The 19,211-nt window shown below is 44.6% G+C and overlaps 1 protein-coding gene across 1 annotated transcript in view; it reads left to right on the plus strand.

The window, feature by feature from the left end:
* LOC140204817 (zinc finger and BTB domain-containing protein 20-like) overlaps nucleotides 1-13,234 on the plus strand; it is a 16,093-nt gene extending 2,859 nt beyond the window's left edge. The window contains exons 2-3 of the mRNA XM_072271645.1: nucleotides 1,727-3,333; nucleotides 9,591-13,234. Coding sequence (XP_072127746.1) covers nucleotides 1,755-3,333; nucleotides 9,591-9,847 — 1,836 coding nt within the window. The 5' untranslated portion in view covers nucleotides 1,727-1,754 and the 3' untranslated portion in view covers nucleotides 9,848-13,234. The remainder of the gene's footprint in view (nucleotides 1-1,726; nucleotides 3,334-9,590) is intronic.
* Nucleotides 13,235-19,211: the final 5,977 nt, after the last annotated feature.

A 19,211-nucleotide genomic window follows, 5' to 3' on the forward strand; every position in this document is an offset into this window, starting at 1 on the left:
GAAGGCACACACTCAGCGATTCAAGAACAGCTTCTTCCCCTCTGCCATCAGATTTCTGAGTGGACATCGAACCCATGAACACTACCTCACTTTTATGACAGTAACACACACAAAATGCTGGAGGAGCTCAGCAGGCCAGGCAGCATCTATGGAAAAGGGCTGAGACCCTTCAGCAGGAAGTTTTATTATATCTGTTTTTGCACTTGTTTTAACTTAACTATTTAATATACATATATATATTTACTGTAATCAATTTGCTTTTTTTAAATATATAATCATGTATTGCATTGTACTGTTGCTGCTAAGTTAGCAAATTTCACAACATATGCTGGTGATATTAAACCTAATTCTGATTCTGCAGCACAAAAAATACAATAACATAAAGAACACAATAATAAAAAATGAAATAAATATAATTACATAAGATATCTTACATACATAAATTGATTATCTGTGAAGTGATACTAGGCACAGGAATGTCTGTACATAAGGTGACTGATGGGAATGATAAAGTAGTGATGGTTGGGGGTGTGAAGGGGTGGGTTAGTGGGTGAAGGTATTAATCAGCCTTACTGCTTGGGGAAAGTAACTGTTTTTGAGTCTGGTGGTCCTGGTGTGGATGCTACATAACCTCCTCCCTGATGGGGTTGGGACAAACAGTCCCTAAGCAGGATGAATGGGATCCTTCATGATGTCGCTGTCCCTTTTCTGGCACCTTTCTGTATACAGGTCCTTGATGGCGGGTAGGCTGGGGCATTGCGCAGTTTTGACTACCCGTTATGGAGCCTTCCTGTTAGGCACACTGCAACTTCTATACCACACAGTGATACACCATGTTAGGGTGCTCTGTTCTGCACGTCTGTAGAAGGATGTGAGTATTGATGTGTATTGCCCAGCTTTCTTCAGCCTCCTCAGAAGGTACAGGTATTGCTGAGCTTTCTTGACTGTGTAGAATGTGTTCTGGGATGATAAGATTGTGCAAAATGTGCACTCCCAGGAGTGTGAAACTGCTGGCCACTGATGTAAAGAAGTGTGTGACTGGATGTGTCATAGTGCGGTTCCGTCAGTGAGCGTTCAGTGTGGCAGGGATCGAGGTTCAGGAAGTGTCATTTGGGCCATATCTCAATATAAGCAATGGCTTTAAAGGTTTAGGCCATAATAAATGGGATATTGCTGCTCCAAACATCTTGGTGAGCTGGGAATGGTGGAGTTCGGGTGAAGATTGATTGGCAGTTTATAGAAGTGGTGACCAGCAAGTTAAATTGAGAGGCCTTCTGGGGTGAAGTTTTATTTGTTAATAGTTGATAGTTGATCACAGACCTTGTTCTATATCCAGCCTGTACTTCCTTTGTGTCTCTCTCTCCCAATCGAGTTCATCTTTGCCCACTCTTTTCTCCATATCTACAATCTCCCTTCCTGTCTGCCCCACCACTGCCTCCTCTCCTCCTATCTCATGACTCTCTGTCTTCATTTGTGGGGAAGGTAGTGTTGAATTTTTAGATAAATGATCTTTGGGGAGTATGAAGTTTTCACTCACTGAAAAGAAGGTGAAGAAGGAATCTGTCGTCACTTTTATAAAGTACTTGGATGTGCACGTGAAAAGTCATGACCTGTGGAAGTACATGTCTGGTGCTGGGTGATGGGGGGCAGTCTAATGGCTCCTTTACGACAGGCAGAGAGTTATCAGTGGTAAGTGTTCTGTGATTCCTATTGTTGTGTTTTGCAGGTTGAGTTGTGCAGTGTGACAGAGCAGAATGGCTGAGCAACTTCATAGCATCAACCTCCAGAATTTCAGCAGATCCCTTCTGGAAACTCTGAACTCACAACGTCTGGGTGGCCATTTCTGCGATGTGACAGTGCGTATCCATAACACGGCTCTCCGAGCCCACCGCTGTGTCTTGGCTGCGGCTAGCCCGTTCTTCCATGACAAACTCTTGTTAGGTTACAGTGAGATTGAGGTCCCGCCTTTGGTCTCAGCCCAGACTCTGCGACGACTGGTGGATTTTATGTACAGTGGCTCATTGATGGTCTCCCATGTGGAGGCTCTACAGATCCTCACAGCAGCGAGTGTCCTTCAGATTAAAACCATTATTGACGAGTGTACACGAATTATTTCACAAAACGCCCCGCAAAAAGCTCAGGGGGACCAGTCATTAGCCAGTCAAAAGCTGGATCTTTCTGATGAGAAAGAAGCTGTTCTTTGCCAGACATCTGGTGAGCAGATCCACAAGTTTCCCATGGGCTTCATTGAAACAACGTTGTCACCCCACACAGCTGAGAGAGAGTTTGATTTTGTCCCGGGATGCTCAAAGAACGCAGCCTCAACTGATAGTGGGTACAAAGCTGAAGAAATGCTCCCCACGCTGTGCAGGCAACAGACAGCAGCACGTCAGAAGGGAACTGGAGAGCAGGCCGTGTCTGATCAGGAGAACCTGTCGCTCATGGACTCCAGTCGGAACAGCGAGGTGCGCGCACTCTGGTACAACACTGCAGCCAACCAGCGACCTGAGATGGGGCTGCTGCCGCAGGGTAGTCACAGCCGCAAACAGCGGCAGCCAATCAGACTCCAAATGGCTGATGGAAGTGAAGTAACCATCAAAGAAGAAGATGATGACCTTCTTTACTGTGGGGAGAACATCACTGCCCAGACTGTCTCCAATCAAACCACAGAGCCGGTCAGCCAGGGCGAACAGACTGAGGAAGTCCCCGAAGCAAATGCCTTTGACCCCAACCAGACTGCAGTGGGAGACCGAAGAGACTCTAGCGGTCATCTGAGTTTGAGCAACAAAGGGGAAGAGATGGAATTTTTCAATGCTAGTGACCTCTTACCGGATGAACTGAAGTCGTTTTGGCAAGGAGAGAAAGAGGAGAAGGACACTGCCATACAGCAAAATCGCAAATTGGACTGCAAGTCACAGCTTGAGGCTTCATTCCCGCGGTCTTCAACATTTATACAAGACTTCCTTCCAGGATCTACCATGCAATCCAACATACGTAACCAGGGCTGCTCTTCACAATATGATGTTCAAGGAGATGCCACCGTGGCCAGCACAACTACTCACCGCAACCTCTACCAAATTGGCCTTCCCCAGTCTCCTCACCTTCCAACATTGGCCTCCACTTCCCAGACATGTATGTCCAGCATTCCGGCTCAGACAACATGTCAGAATCCCCCGGTATTCCCAGACGGAGTCCAAGCAGTGCCAGCTCCAGCTCCAGCTCCAGCCAGCCAGGTTGCTAGTGAAGCTGAGCGGAAACCCTATGGATGCACACAATGTGGGAAGACTTTCAGCTCCAGACAGAACTATGCCAAGCACATGTTTGTTCACACAGGTAGGTTCAAAGTGATTGTTCCCTTTAATTTAAACTAAATATTTTAGATCCTCCTGTAGAACTGTTACCCTCCAAGAGGACCATAACCTTGTCATTGGGTTTAGAGTCTTGCGTGCCTCAGTGACCCGGAGAGCTATGTAGGCTGGAGTCAGGGCTTTATGCTTTGGCTCTTGGTAGGGTCATTCATGCCAAACAGGTCAGAGGGTTGAGGACAGACTAAGAGTGGTCCACCGGTTCTCCAGGTTCAGGGGTTCAGCTCAGGGCTGACAACCCTGACTAGTCAAATAAGATTGTTACAGAAACAGCGATGAAGAATCCTTCTACACCTGAGTGTGACGGTATTCCTGACTCTCCACCCCAGACTTGCATGACTGACACTAGTGAAAAACAAGTAGAAGCTACAGACATGATGAAGGAAGCCCGGAACACTGCCAAAGATGGAGGACCTTCATTCTTCCCTGAACACCGGCAGCGTAATGGGCAGTTACATTCTACAGCACAGAAGGAAGCCAATTTTTATCCGTGGCAGTTTTGTGTAGGTCAAGAATGCGTCCCACTTTGCTCCGCTTATCCTAGAGCCTTGCAATTTATTTTCTCCCCCAAATGCTTAATTATTCCCTATTTGTCCTCTGTTTGCACCTTCCTCAAAGTTAATTAATTAGTTACTGCCCATTACGCTGCCTGCGTTTAGGGCAGAAATGAAGGTCCTCCATTGTCCTGTTTGTCCTTGGCCATCTTCTCTATTGTGCCCCAGGCGTTATTCAGGATCCTCATTTCTGGCTCTGCGGTACAGCGTCAAGTTGTCTTTGGTCTACCGCATTTCCTCTGCCCTTCAGGGATTCAGTGAATTGTTGTCTCGATTATGAAGTTGGCCTCTCTGCTGATACAGTCCAAAAACCAATTTTGGTCTTGGTCTTGGCAGTGTTCAGGGCTTCCTTCAATTTTTTTTTACCCGTCTGGGTTGTTAGCCGCTGGAGGACCGGTGGACCACTCTTAGTCTGGACTCTATCCTTTGACTAGTTTGGCATAAGTGACTCTAACAAGAGTCAAAGCATAAAGACCTAAATCCAACCAATATAGCTCTCCAGATCATTGAGACACCCAAGCCTCCAAACCCTACGTCAGGGTTTTGGTCCACTTTGAGGACCTTCCTCAAAGGTAGTGTTCTAAATCATACTTTGCATTTTTAGAAAGAAACTATGTCCTTGCATCCCTCTGGAATATTTTTCACTGTAACTGTGAATCTGCAAATGCTTGTCCTTGAATCATCCACCAATAACAACAGCTTTTATTTCTGTTTATCCTGCCTAAGGCTGTCAAGCAAAGCTCTCAACCTTCAAACACAACCTCAGTTTCTTCATCCTAACTTTGTTACTGAAATTACGAAACTCCGCAACCGTTAAACATTTTCTGCTGGATCTTCACATCCTTCCTAAGATATGGGAACCAGAAACGGACACATAATTCCACTTGTGGCCTAAGCAGTTTATCCCAATTTGGCAATCCACTTGTCACTATAGGAGAAGATATCATCCAGTGCGCTGTTCACTTGTGCTGTGTCCTCCAAATGCTTGGCCTTTATATTCTTTCACTTAGTTGATTGGTCATCATTACAGAAACTTATTTGTGATGTAGGGAGAGGATCTCATTGCTGATTGACTGCGTGGCAAACTCTGTGCATTGTCTAGAATTTTTGCCCACATTGGCTTATAAATGGAATTGAGGTCTACATGTCTGTTTATAGAATTGTTTGCAGAAGGCCACGCTTCTAGGAATTCTCTAGCATACCGCCATGACTTTCACTGATGCCCAGTCGGATTTTGAGTTTCCGTAATAACGACCAGTCAACACTGTTAAGTATATAATGGCCGAGCATTCCGAGGACACACCACAAGTGAACTGCACACTGATGATGTCTCCTTGCATGGTGACAAAATGTTTGCAAGTGGATCAACCACCTGAGCTACACATTTTCCAGGTTATTTCCAAAGTTTATCCTAACGTCCTTGCTTTTGTATTCCATGTCTTCGATGTAACTACATTTACTTTGTTAATGCTCTCTCAGCAAGAACTGTCACTTTCAAGGGTTCTTGTACTGTATCCCTGGGTTCCTGAACACCATTTAAAAATGCCACACGTTATAGTTTCTCCTCAACCTTTCTGCCAAACTACGTGGCCTTATACATTCCTGAGGAAGGGTCTCGGCCCAGAATGTCGATCGTTTCATCTCCATAGATGCTGCCTGACCTGCTGAGTTCCTCCAGCTTTTTGTGTGTGTTGCCTTGCCTTATAGACGTTGCATCTCATTTGTCACCTGTGCACTTTACTTGTGCTCACTCGTAACCTCCTGAGTTTTGTGGCTTTTGCAGACTGAGATTTTGCTTTGCATACCCTTACCTAACTCAAAACAAAACAGTGGTCCCAACATTGACTCTGGGGAACAGCAATGCCAACAATCCTCCATTCTGGAAAAAAATACATCTTATTTTAATCAATTCTGCCACTATGCAATGTTATTAAGATTGAATTAAGTAATAAATCTTAATGAATATTGGAAAATATAAAAATAAAACTTCTTCCCAACCTTTGTGATACAATTTTTAAAAATTCTTTCCTGGACCCTAGCGGAGGCCCAGACTCCAAAGATAGCAACTATCATTGACATCCAGGTGCCACAAACACTGACTGAAGAGTTCCAAAGACACTAGCTAGAATTCAGTTCCACAGCCACTGACTCTGGGTGACAGATTCCCCAGGCATTGACTATCTCTGGTATACAGTGTTCAAAATTAATGACTCAAACTTGAAGTAATATTCCACAGATGCTGACTCTCACTAGGGTATAGTCTTCACTGACATCAGAATATTAGTCAACTGGCCATTGATCTATTGGGTTCATTGGTCCACTGGATCACCTAACCCCTCTCAGTAATAACTAAAACATGATTCATGTTGGGAACCCTACTACCGTGAGCAACTTAGGATGTAGCTCTGGGAAAATCCCTCTTACTTACCTTTTACCATGTGTTTTCTGTGAATTTGTGTGGCAGCTGCATTAAATACTTGGTTCCAAAACTAAAGGAGGTAAATTTTAACACAGGTAGTTATCTCTCTAATGTCTGCTGGTGCTGTGCTGTGACCAAAGGGATATGGGTAACCTGTGGGCAGCTGTGCCTCTTACAGTCAGCAGTAACGTGGGATTGGAAGGACAAAAATTCAAAGTAGATTTTATTATCAGAGTAGATGTATGTCACCACATACAACCCTGAGATTCATTTTCCTGTGGGCATACTCTGCAAATCCATAGAATAGTAACTATAGCAGGATCAATGAAAGATCAAGTGAAGAAGACAACAAACTGTGCAAATGCAAATATAAATAAATAGCAATAGATAGCAAGAATATGAAACAGAAAGATAAGGGATCCTTAAGGTGAGATCATTGGTTGTGGGAATATCTCAATGGATGGGCAAGTGAGTGTAATTATCACCTTTTGTTCAAGAGCCTGATGGTTGAGGGGCAGTAACTGCTGGTGCGAGTCCTGAGGCACTTGTACCTTCTACCTGATGGCAGCAACAAGAAAACAGCACGGCCTGGGTGGTGATGATGGACCCTGCTTTGCTACGACTGTGTTTCATGTAGATGTGCTCAGTGGCTGGGAGGCCTTTACCCGTGATGTATGAAGAGATAACTGTTGGTGTTAGTAAATGGGGAGAAATGTGACTCTTCCAACATACGGTTCAAAGTGAGAACTGCACATGGTTTATTGTCAGTCCACCTCTGCAGTGTTCTCATGTTCGGAGTGTACAATGAATCCACTCAATGTTACTGGAAAGCAAACGATGCTTGAAGCTTGAATGGCCAGAAGCACAGATGGAAAGGTATGAAGAGTTCCCCAGTTTTCAGACTGAGGAATGAACAATGAAATAAGAACCAGTGAATTTCTTAGGTGCCTGTAAGAAAAGCAACCAATCATGAATGTTAAAGTGCCAACAATTAAGTCTTATTCAAAATATTGATTGGAATTATAGAAAGGCCACAGCACAGAACCACCGCTGCCAACGAGCATAGTGGTTAGCACAACGCTTTACAGTACCAGTGACTTGGCCGTTCATTTCCTGCCACTGCCTGTAAGGAGTTCGTACGTTCTCCCGGTGACTGTGTGGGTTTCCTCCGGGTGCTCCGGTTTCCTCCCACAGTCTAAAGACGTACCAGCTGGTAGGTTAATTGGTCATTGTAAATTATCCCATGATTAGGCAAGTGTTAAATCGGGGGTTGCTGGGCAGCACAGCCAAAGGACTGGAAGGGCCTAATTCATGCTGTATCTCAATAAATGAATAAACTCTACCAGAGCAAATCATTAGTTTCAACCCCCAACTCCTCAAAGGATAAATACTAACCAGTCACCGAGGGAGCTAGTGGTGTGGGATCTTTTATATTCATCTAAAAGAGCAGACTGAACCTTAGTTTAACAATTAACCTGAAGGACAGCATCTTCAAGGGTGTGGCAGAGTGGAGTGTTAGCCATTTTAAAAAATGTATTGAGATACAGCATGGGAGCATGGAATAGGTCCTCCTGGCCTTTCAAGCCACGCTGCCCAGTAACCCCTGATATAACCCTAGCCTAATCACGGGGCAATTTACAATGACCAATTGACCTACAAACCGGTACATCTTTGTATCGTGGGAGAAACTGAAGTACCCGGAGATAGGAATTGAACCTCAGTCACTGGTACTGTAAAGCATTGTGCTAAGTGTTATTTAAACCCATGAGCTCTTGGCTTGGGTGAGAGAACTAACCAGTAATTTCTAGCATGAATTTTTTCTTATTCAGCATGGAGTAGGCCCTTCTGGCCCTCAAGCTATGCTGTCAGCAAACCCCAACCTAACCTTAGCCTAATCATGGGGCAACCAACGAACCTACTGTCCGATATGTCTTTGGGCTGTGGGAGGAAACCGGAGCACCTGGAAAAAACACATGCATTCACAGAGAGGACATACATGCTTACAGTTCCCTCTAAGCTGCATGGGTGCACGGCCACACACGCATAGACTTTGTAGCCACATGGTTGGAATTTTCTAATATATAATAATTTAAAGTACCATGCAGTTTTCAGGCCATGTAAAAATTTCCTGCTGAGAGCAAAAGTTGGTTCACACAACTTTAAAAAAAAAGGAACATTGCAGAGGACGCTGGGATTGAACTCCAAACTCTTGACATCCCTAGCTGTAATGATGTCACACTAACCGCTACGCCACCATTATACTATGATAGAAAGAGAATGTGCTATAGGTGGAACAAGGAATGAAAATAAATGTTTATGTAGAATAATAGATTCCTGTGAATAATCAAGTTCAATCCTGCAAATGCTTGAAGATGTCAGTTCCTTTAATTCAGTTGTCTGCACTTGTAACACTTTGCTCATTGTTAAATTAGTTGCCTTTACCAGCTCCTTGGCTGGTCTTGCAGTACTAATTGTGCGAATTCTCAGTATCTTCCCTCTCCTCTCTTGAAGGGATACATAAACTGAGGTCTGGTGTTCTGCCAAGCCACCACTTGGTCCTTAAAGCTTAGTACTTAGTTGCAGGACGTCTCTCACCAGGCCTAACATTTGACCATTTCCCAGCTGTGATGGCCAGCAGTCAGCACAGGACCTGCTGCCTCTTGGCCTCTCCATAGCCCTGGGGTTGATGGTACTACCCTCATGCAAAGGAGGCAAACTTGATCGAGGTGTGTAAGGTGATAAGAGGCATAGAGAAAGAGAACAGCCAACACCTTTCTCCCAGGCCGGCAACGGCTTTTACCAGAGGACATCTTTTTAAGGTCATTGGAGGAATGCTTATAGTTAGGTCTGTTTACACAGAGACTGGTGGGTGCCTGGAACACATTGCCCAGGGTCACGATAGAGTCTTATACCATAGGGACATTTAAGAGACTGTTGGAAGGCACATGGATGAAAGAAAGATAGAGGGTTATGTCCTGTGTAGCAGGGTAGTGTTACATTAATCTTGGAGCAGGCTAAAAAGGTTGACACACCATTGAGGGCCGAGGGGTCGGTACTCAACTATGTTCCATGTACTTGCAGACTCTAGGGTGCAAAGGGTTGTGTGAATTTGTGGGCAGTTTGCCTCATTTTCACACCGCTGGTGTGTTAATGCAGTTTTCACTGCTTACTGAGTGGTTTTGATCGCTGTTATTTTATGCAGTTGAAGTCTCTGATTTACTGATGTCTTTCCTCTCCCCACCTCCTCCGCAGGTGAGAAACCTCATCAGTGCAGTGTTTGCTGGCGTTCATTCTCGCTCAGGGACTACTTGATAAAACACATGGTAACACACACAGGCGTGCGAGCGTACCAGTGCCCAGTGTGTAATAAACGCTTTACTCAAAAGAGTTCCCTCAACGTGCACATGCGGCTGCACCGTGGCGAGAAGGCCTTCGAGTGTCACGTCTGTAACAAACGTTTCTCGCACAAGACTCTGCTGGAGAGGCACATGGTCACACACATAATATAAACGCCCGGTGACGAGGCCCGGGCCGTACAATTCCCACACCAGTTTGCCGGGGAAAGAGTGATGTACTCGGCAGACCCATGCCTCATGCACCAAGGAGTTTTAGCCAGGGATATAAACCAGCCTTTGTGTGAACAGTTAGGAAGAGGTAGATGGCGTAAAACTGGGAACAGCTTAACCTTCCACTGCATCCCCACCCCAGCCTTGACAAGTAATTTCCAAACACAGCTCGGAGTGTGTGCATCAAACCTGGATGATGCTCAGGCAACACAGACGCCTAACTCCCGGCTCTATGTTGAGGTAACTCATTTGAACCACAGTCTATTACCATTGGTCAGAGAGGAGACCTGTGGAGTGCACTAGCTATTAGATGTTCTGATGAGATCAGCTTGGCTGTGATGCATCTGAACAGATCAGACAACTATCACATGTAGTAGAGGGGGATAAAGAACCTACTTGTGTTTCACAGACCTTAACCTGCAGTACTGTAGTACACAAAATAAAAGCATATTGCTTTTACATAGTGCCTTCATTGGAGCAAAATATCCCCAGGTGCTTCACAGGAACATTTCTAAACCAAAATTGATACCTGTCTAAGTCAGTAAAGCTTGGTGCAAATAACCAAAGGCTTTGTCAACAAGTAGGTTTTAAACAGCATTTTGAAGGAGGTAAGGGAGATGGAGAAATTTAGGAAGGGAATTCCAGACTCGAAGCTCAGACAGCTGAAGTCCCAGCTTGGCAGCAGAATGAGTAAATTCAGGGATGATTAAAGAGGACAGAACTGGAGGAGCAGAGAAATCCCTGAGGGAATGGGGAGGGGGTGAACACATCAAGGGTATTTTAAATGAGGTATTGTGTAACTGGGGCCCCACGTGGGTCAGCAAGCACAGGATTGACCTGTGAGTGGACTCAGCATGAGTTCGGCCCAGGATCCCATGAGAGGCCAACTAGAAGAGTGTTGGGTTAATCAGGAATGGAAGTGACAAAGGCAAAATGGTGAAACTGCCGTAATGAGATTGATAAGTCCAGGTTGCTCAGCTAATTGCCATTTAAATACAGTGAATTCTGGAGTTCCCTTCCAATCCTTAAATTACATCTTATTCCAATTACTAACCTCTGCTAAGTTGAGTAGGTGCTCTTTTTCTTCATATTTTGGTCTTTCAGGTTTATATACCTCAGTTAGATCTCCCCTTGGCCTCTATTCCAAAATAAATTTGGCTAAACTTTCCTCACAATTGTCATGTGCATCTCTGTTAATATATCTTCATAACCTCTTCTCACTTTCACCGCCTCCCCTTAGTCTGCTAACCACATCTGTACAAATGCTCCTGCTGTGGCTTCATTAATATTTTAGGCAGTTCAAGTGTGACCTTCCAGCTCATATATCCACTGGAATAAAGGATAAGACCATGCTTTCCAGCTGAGCCACGGTAGTGGATATAACAAGTTGAACAGCCTGTGGCCTTTTACTGTCCATGTTGTGTGATGAATGGACCAATTGGACAATGTATCAAAAGTCATGTAGGGGTGAACTTACCAGCAGGATGTATTCAGAGTGACACATGGTTAAGTGACTAGGTGGAACTCCTGTGCAAAAAAGTCACAAATCCTTTGGAAAGAAATCTAATGATAAAATTTGGGACATTTGCCAACCAGTTTTTCATCAACCGAGTAATTTTGTGTTCTTGGTAAGGGCTTAAGTGAGGGACCAATTTACAGTGGATTCCAGTTAATTGGGACAAATCAGGACCACCACATTTTGGCCCAATTAAGCAGCTACATTGCTCTGTCAAAATTTCAAGGAAATAGTTAAAAAGTTATAAAACAAAAGACAAACTAAAGTTTAACCGAGTAACAAATTATGTACTTAAATTGGAATGCTATTAATACTGCTACAATACTATAAAACTGTGTGTTACTTCCTCATATTTACCTATGGAGGAATTCATCCAGCATACACCACTGTGTTCTATTGATTGTAATTGAACAAAAGCCTAAATACAGATAATGGACACAATACTTTTGATGATTGTTGATACCTTCAAATTCTCTGTACTTCCTAACTTGCTGAAGTAGTGAAATCTTTTCATTTTCACTCTTGGCCGTTTCTGGCATCTCCATGCTTGAAACCAGTGCGAAAAGCAGATCAGAATTGTTTCTTGCCAGCTATCAGTGACAAAAATCACTGCTTTTAGAACACAAACACATGCAACTGACATTATTTAAAAACTTCGCTCTAAGCATGGTGTAGTGTCTAATGGCCACAAACGTGCACGATGGACACTAGTTAGAAACTATTCGGCAATGGTCTCCTGTCCTAATTAAGTGGCATAGTGTCCCAAATAACAAAAGAAACCCCAGCTAATCTCACAATTTTTTTTTATTCTTTGAGAGTTGTCCCAAATGAGCTGCTGCCCAGAAAGAACCAGTGGCCCAATTCACTGGAATCTACTGTATTTAATTTTTCAGCTGATAATTGGACAATCAGCCACTTCAGCTTTGCCTTTCCTAATATTTTAACTGCTGTCTGAAATATGATTTCAAAATTAATAAAATGTGGCGCTTGAATTTAACCACTGTTAAGAGTGAAGCCCAGACTGATAGCTTGACATTTGCAGTCTTCACCCTTGCTACATGTCATGTTTTTCTAAAGCTGTTGCAAGGATTATTTGTCTTGCCTCTATTTGATGGTAATTTCACAGTAGTCACACTTATGAGGATCAGCCCAGCCACAATCCCAGTTCACCCAACAGTGTAAGCATTTAATACAGTTCCTCCTCATTTAGAATCAGAATCAGGTTTAATATTACCAGTATATATATTGTGAAATTTGTTGTTATGCAGCAGCAGTGCATTCAATACATAATAAAAAAAACAAATTACAGTAAATATATATATCTATATTTTAAAAGTAGTGAGGTAGTGTTCACTGGTTCAATGTTCATTCAGATATCTGATGGCAGAAGGGAAGACGCTATTTCTGAATTGTTGAGTGTGTGCCTTGACAATTTTCTTTGAACACACCTGCCAGCTGCCTCCAAATCAGGGATCATAGGATCACTGGGTGCTGCAGCATTCTTTGTAGCTGTAGTTACATTCTCCCTTTCAAAGAGTGGATGAGTGGCGTTGAGCTCATCTGGGAATGAAGCATCGCTGCTATTCGTGACATTAGGCTTTGCTTTATGGGAAACAACGGCCTGCAAACCCTGCCGGATTTGACGTGCATCCGATTCTCCCTCTAACCTCGTTAGGAATTGTTCTTGAGATCGTCCTCCACAAGTCGTACCTGGCCTTCTTGTGTAGTCCTAGTTCATCCACGGCTTTTGATTCGGGTATGTACAGTATGTTCTCGTAGGCACACGTTTTAATGAAGTCGGTGACAACTGTGGCGTAGTAATTCAGACTGGAAGACAAATCCAGTCCACCGACTCAAAGCAGTTCTGTAAGCGCTCCAACACCTCCCTTATCCTTACCTTCTTGGTCCTCATAACTTGTGCTGCGGTCTTCAGTCTCTGCCTGATACTCAGGGAGCAGAACTATAGCCAGGTCATCAGAGTTTATAAAGTGTGGGCGTGGGCTGGCACGGTAAGCGCTCTTGATGGTAGTATAACAGTGGTCCAGTGTGTTGGCTCCTCTGGTTCTGCAAGTGATATGTTGGTAATAACTGCTTAGAGACTTTTCCAGACTGGCCTGGTTAAAGTGCCCCAAAATGATAGGGAAGGCATCAGGGTGCGCCGTTTCATGTCTGTTGATTACGTTGCTCAGTTCATCTATCGCCTGTTCGACATGGACTTGAGATGGGATGTACACCGCTACCAAGATTATGGCTGAAAACTCGCGCGGCAGGTAAAATGGACTGCACTTGATGGCGAGATGCTCCAGGCCAGGTGAGCAGGACTGGGACAGCACCGTCACACTTGAACACCACAAGGAGTTGATCATAAACCACACTCCACCTCCTGTGCCTTTGAGAGACTCAGCAGTCCAGTCTTGGCGGTGAATTGTGAAGCCCTCGACCTTTATCTCTGCGTCCGGAATGGAGGAGGATAACGAAGACTCCGTGAAACAAAAAACACAGAAAGTTCTAATGTCCTTCTGGTTCAGCAATCCTGCTTTTAGATAATCGATTTCATTTACCAGAGACTGTACGTTTACCAGCAGGATAGTCGGTATTGGGAGTCGAAAACCATGCTTCTTTAAACGAACTTTTAAACCAGAGCGGGAACCTCTCTTTCGCCGTCTTAAAGGGGCATCGTGAAAGAGACCAGAGTCCGTTCCAGTTTCGTCGACTTTGAGTATTGATAGACTTTTTAACCGACTTAAGACGGTGTTACTTACTGTGTTGTTCATGGCTGTAGCCGTGGATTTCAGCTGTAGTAGTCTTAAACGGGAATATTTGATGGTTTCCATCAGAGTTGCTCGCACAAGCGGGTTTCTTAATGACGCCCCGGAAGTTATCTCAAACACAATTCCACTTCCCATTCCCATATGCCAGTCCATGGCCCCCTCTACTGTCGGGATGGAGCCACACTCGGGCTGGAGGAGTGGGTAGCCTTGGCATGAACATTGTTTTCTCGAACTTCCTTGCCCCTCCTTCCCTTCCCGTTTCCCTCTCTCACCTCATCTCCTTACCTGCCCGTCACCTCCCTCTGGTGCGCCTTCGCCTTCCCTTTCTTCCATGGTCTACAGTCCTCTATCCGATTTCCCCTTCTCCAGCCCTTTATCTCATTCACCAATCGACTCTGTCAGCTTTTAACTTCACCCCCTCCCTCTCCTAGTTTCACCTACCACCTTGTCCCCACCCCCTTTTATTCTGGCATCTTCCCAATTCCTTTCCAGTCCTGATGAAGGGTCTTTGCCCAAAACGTTGACTCTCTTCCGTGGATGATGTCTGACCTGCTGAGTTCCTCCAGCATTTTGTGCGTGTTGCTCCGGAAGATTCGTCCATAGCCCGCGCATCTCCAGACATGGTGACTGAAGGTTGGCAGCCTCACACTTAACCTTTCCCTCAGGAATAACCAATGCCTCACATAGAAACAGAAAATAGGTGCAGGAGTAGGCCATTCGGCCCTTCGAGCCTGCATCGCCATTCAGTATAATCATGGCTGAGCATCCAACTCAGAACCCTGTACCTGCCTTCTCTCCATACCCCCGATCCCTTTTGCCACAAGGGCCATATCTAACTCCCTCTTAAATATAGCCAATGAACTGGCCTCAACTTTTCCTGCGGCAGAGAATTCCACAGATTCACCACTCTCTGTGTGAAGAAGTTTTCCCCCATCTCGGTCCTAAAAGGCTTCCCCTTTATCCTTAAACTCACAAGCTATCCATGTTCCCTACCCTGGCCCACAAGAAAGTGTAGTCATGGTATACTGGGATCTGCATTGCTATTGGCCTGGTACTTAATTATAGTTTATTAGTATGTATCCATCACACATCATTGTACCTACGTACATCTGAGCAGTACCAACCAGGCAAAGGTTTACAGGCTGATGGAAATTGGGAGCTCTATTGTTCATTTTGGCATCCAGATTACTAAGAAAATCAATCATTGTTCTGCTCCACATTAATTATCAGTGAGGTAAACTAAAGGCAGAGTGATAGCTTGCTAGTATTGCCTCTTTTCCCCCTCCCAACATAATGAAGTGGTTTGTCACAGTTCATACATGATGATAGTGAGTTGTTAATGCTGTTCAGAGAACTAAATATCATTGTTGCAGTTGTTACACCTTCTTGGTTCTCAATGGTAATCTTTATATTGCTGTGTCTTTGCCTGCATTTGTTTCAAAGTGAGCTACAGTTATCTTTAAACAATGTTTGGATCCTGGCATTAACCATGGGTATACTTGCTGCATAAGGACCAAGCCACAAGATTTCAAGGCATGACCTCAGTTTTCCAGCTTCCTGTTAGTAAAAAGAGAGTCAGTCATGGTGCTGGACAAATATGCTGACCAGAAAGCTGAATGTTAAATGCTTTCCCTCTTACTTCTGCTGCTGTGGCTGTGCTTTGTAGAAATCTTGACCTGTTGGACTGCTGGCCTTTTCAGCCAGATTTAGCATTGCTGCATAGAAGGATGGCTGGCCAGAACCCTGTGCAAAGGTGGATTTCTGGTCCAGTGCCATATGATGATGGCCCTAGAACAGTCCCTGCACTCTACAGTCACTGGTGATCTTTGTCAAGAATGTGTTCAACTGTTGATTAAAATTCGATTGGTGCAGTGGGGACACTGAACTCTTGTGCACGTGGTCTGTAAGCCTGGTTCCATTGTGTAAGACCTTCAGGATCAGACAATGCTGTAAAATCACAAAATTCCTGCCTGTTTCTAATCAATCACCAAACGGGTCCAAGGAGTGGCTGCAACATTGGACTTTAAGTATGGTAGCTGTATCTAAAGTTTAAAGTAAATTTTACTATCAAAGCACATATATATCACACAACCCTGAGATTAATTTTGCTGCGGGCATACTTGGCAAATCTATAGAATAGTAGCTATAAACACAATCAAATAGAGTATAGGAGACAACAAACTGTGCAAATGCAAATATAAATAACAAGAGCATGAAATAAGATTTAAAAATCCTTTAAGTGAGAATTGGTTCTGGGAACATCTCAATAGATAAGGGTAGTTATCCTCTTTTGTTCAAGAGCCTGATGGTTGAGGGGTAGTAACTGTTCTTGAACTTGGTGATGTGAGGCCTGAGGCTCTTGTATCTTCTACCTGATGGCGACAGAGAAAAGAGCACGGCATGGTGAGGATCTTTGATGATGGATGCTGTTTTTTTACAACAGCGTTTCACGTAGACGTGCTCAATGGTTGGGAGGCCTTTACCTGTGTTGTACTTGGCTACATCCACTACCTTTTGTAGGATTTTCCTTTCAAAGGCATTGGTGTTCCCATACCAGCCTGTGATGCAACCAGTCAAAACACTCTCCATTACACAGCTAAATAAAACGTATTTAAAAAGCCAGTGTTCCCGGTGCTGCCCCCTCTGCATCAGTGAGACCCAATGCAAATTGGGGGGGGGGGGGGAACACCATTTTGTCGAGCACCTTCGCTCCATCTGCCACAGAAGGGAGGATCACCCTGTGGCCACTCATTTCAATTCGACTCATCATTTTCATTCTGGCATGTCAGTTCATGGCCTCCTCTATTGCCATGATGAGACCAAACTCAGGTTAGGTTACCTCCTGCTCCATCTGGGGAGCATCCAACCTGACAGCTTGCACAATGATTGCTTTACTTCCAGTAATTCCACCCCCCGCCCCCCCAACACCCTTTTTTAAAAAATTCCCATTCTGGTTATCCCTTCTCACCTACCCACGACCGCCTCTGGTTCACCCCCCCCCCTTCCATGGTCCATTGTCCTCTCCTACTAGATTCCTCCTTCAGCTCTTTACCCCTACCACAATACACACCCAACAGCGCCAGCTTTCAGGGTTTAGATGCTCTAACTCTCCAGAATATGGATAGCTGGCGCGGCCTTTAAGGATTCAGGACCATCCTTCCAATTGGCAGCAATGTTTTAGCAGCAGGATTTTAATATTTAAGGAGCACCTGAACGGAGGCTCAGTGCTCAATCGTCAGCTCTTCTTGGATTCTTATCTAGCGGTTAGTCTTGCATTCTGTGCTTGTTTCAGTCTTGATTCCAGCCTCGGATACTCCGGCACTTGGGTCCAACCATCCTCACTTAGGTCTCCAGTCACACCACTACCAAACTTCTTACTTCAACCCCCTCCTCCCTCACCTATCGTCTCCTTCCTCTCCCCTACCTTCTTATTCTGGCTTCTGCCCCCTTCTGTTCCAGTCTAATGTCGGCCGTTTATTCCCCTCCGTAGTTACCCGACCTGTGGAGTTCCTCCAGCATTCTGTGTGTTTTGCTGAGACTTGCCAATGTCTTTGCTGTAGGAGTTTTCCAGAGGAAGTCGCCCCCAGAGATCGGTTTAGTAGCTTCACCGCTATCCTGCAGAGACTACGTTGTTTTGTTGTGCTTCCTGAGACTCTGATCTCAGTTTGGTGAAGATCCAGGAATTGATCCCACTACAGAAATTATACCTGCTTAATTCTACGCAACAACAGCAAAGGGTTTCAGGTTGATGTTTTTATGTCATGGCTGAGATTCTGCTCCTAATCTCAATACGTGGATGGCCATAAGGGTGGGGTTGGGGTGGGAAGTGAACACACAGCAAATCTACCATCGGGCCAGACAAAATAATGAACTCACTATTCTCTCCCAGCTCTGCATGAGATAAACTTGTCCTTTGATAAAGAGCAGGGAGTTCCTGCCACAGACCCTTACCATTAACCGAGGGGTCCATGGACCCCCTGATCATGAGGGCTTGGATAGAGACTTGGTTCTGAACGCTCCTGGTTGAGAGTTAAGTGAGAGTTATTGGGCTGGCCCAGCTGTCTGACTACATTTTCTAGTGCAACACTACACTGAATGGAATACTAACCCTCTAAATAAGCCAGTGGTGAGCTTAAGTAGTGGGTGCAGTGAACTTTAATTGATATATGCAATATTTTGCCATAGAGCTGTACAGCACAGAAACAGGCCCTTCAGCCCACTATATTTATGCTGTAGAACACTATGAATACTAATCCAATTTTCTTGCACTAGTTCCATATCCCTATGTGCATCATTCATTTAAAATACCTGTCAAGGTGCCTTTTCATTGAGAACTAATTGCTCCTAAGATCAGAGAGCAGAGGGTGAAGGTGCATATCAGGCAGGTTGTGTCACCTGGCAGAGATGGAGTTGCTGTAAGACAATAGTTGACAGAGGCAAGATGGTTCAGAGATTACTTTCGATTTTTAAATTGAGATACAGCAGAATAGGCCCTTTGAGCCAGACTGTCCAGCAATGCCCAACTTAACTAAGCCCAATCATGGGACAATTTACAATGGCCAATCAACCTACCAACTGGTAGGTCAGTGCCCGGAAAACATGGGCAAAGAGAGAACATATGGGAAATGAACCCTGGTTGCTAGTAAAGAATTGTACTAACCACTATGTCAATCACTGCCCCAGGAATTCCTACCCCTGTTTACAGCCTACAGATACTTTTGATTGCACTTGTTATCAGGGATTCCTGGTTGATATTCATCAGGCAGGATGTCAGTACTCAGTACTTGATTCATTGTAATAAAAAGGATCCTTTGCCGAGGTACTCAGCCATCTGTCCTCAAAAGGAACAGGACTGGCTCCAGGGAGAGTAAACACTTTAAGGAACCGTACTTTGAGGAGAGTTTGCACCTTCAGTGAAAAACTGTAGTTGAGAGCAGCAGCATTCGGACTGCACATGGACAGTCAGGAACTGTAGCTCAGAGTCAGCACCCTCAAGAACCACATTGGGTGGGAAGCTACA

The sequence above is a fragment of the Mobula birostris genome, chromosome 11, assembly GCF_030028105.1.
Source record: "Mobula birostris isolate sMobBir1 chromosome 11, sMobBir1.hap1, whole genome shotgun sequence".
Classification (NCBI taxonomy): domain Eukaryota; kingdom Metazoa; phylum Chordata; class Chondrichthyes; order Myliobatiformes; family Myliobatidae; genus Mobula; species Mobula birostris.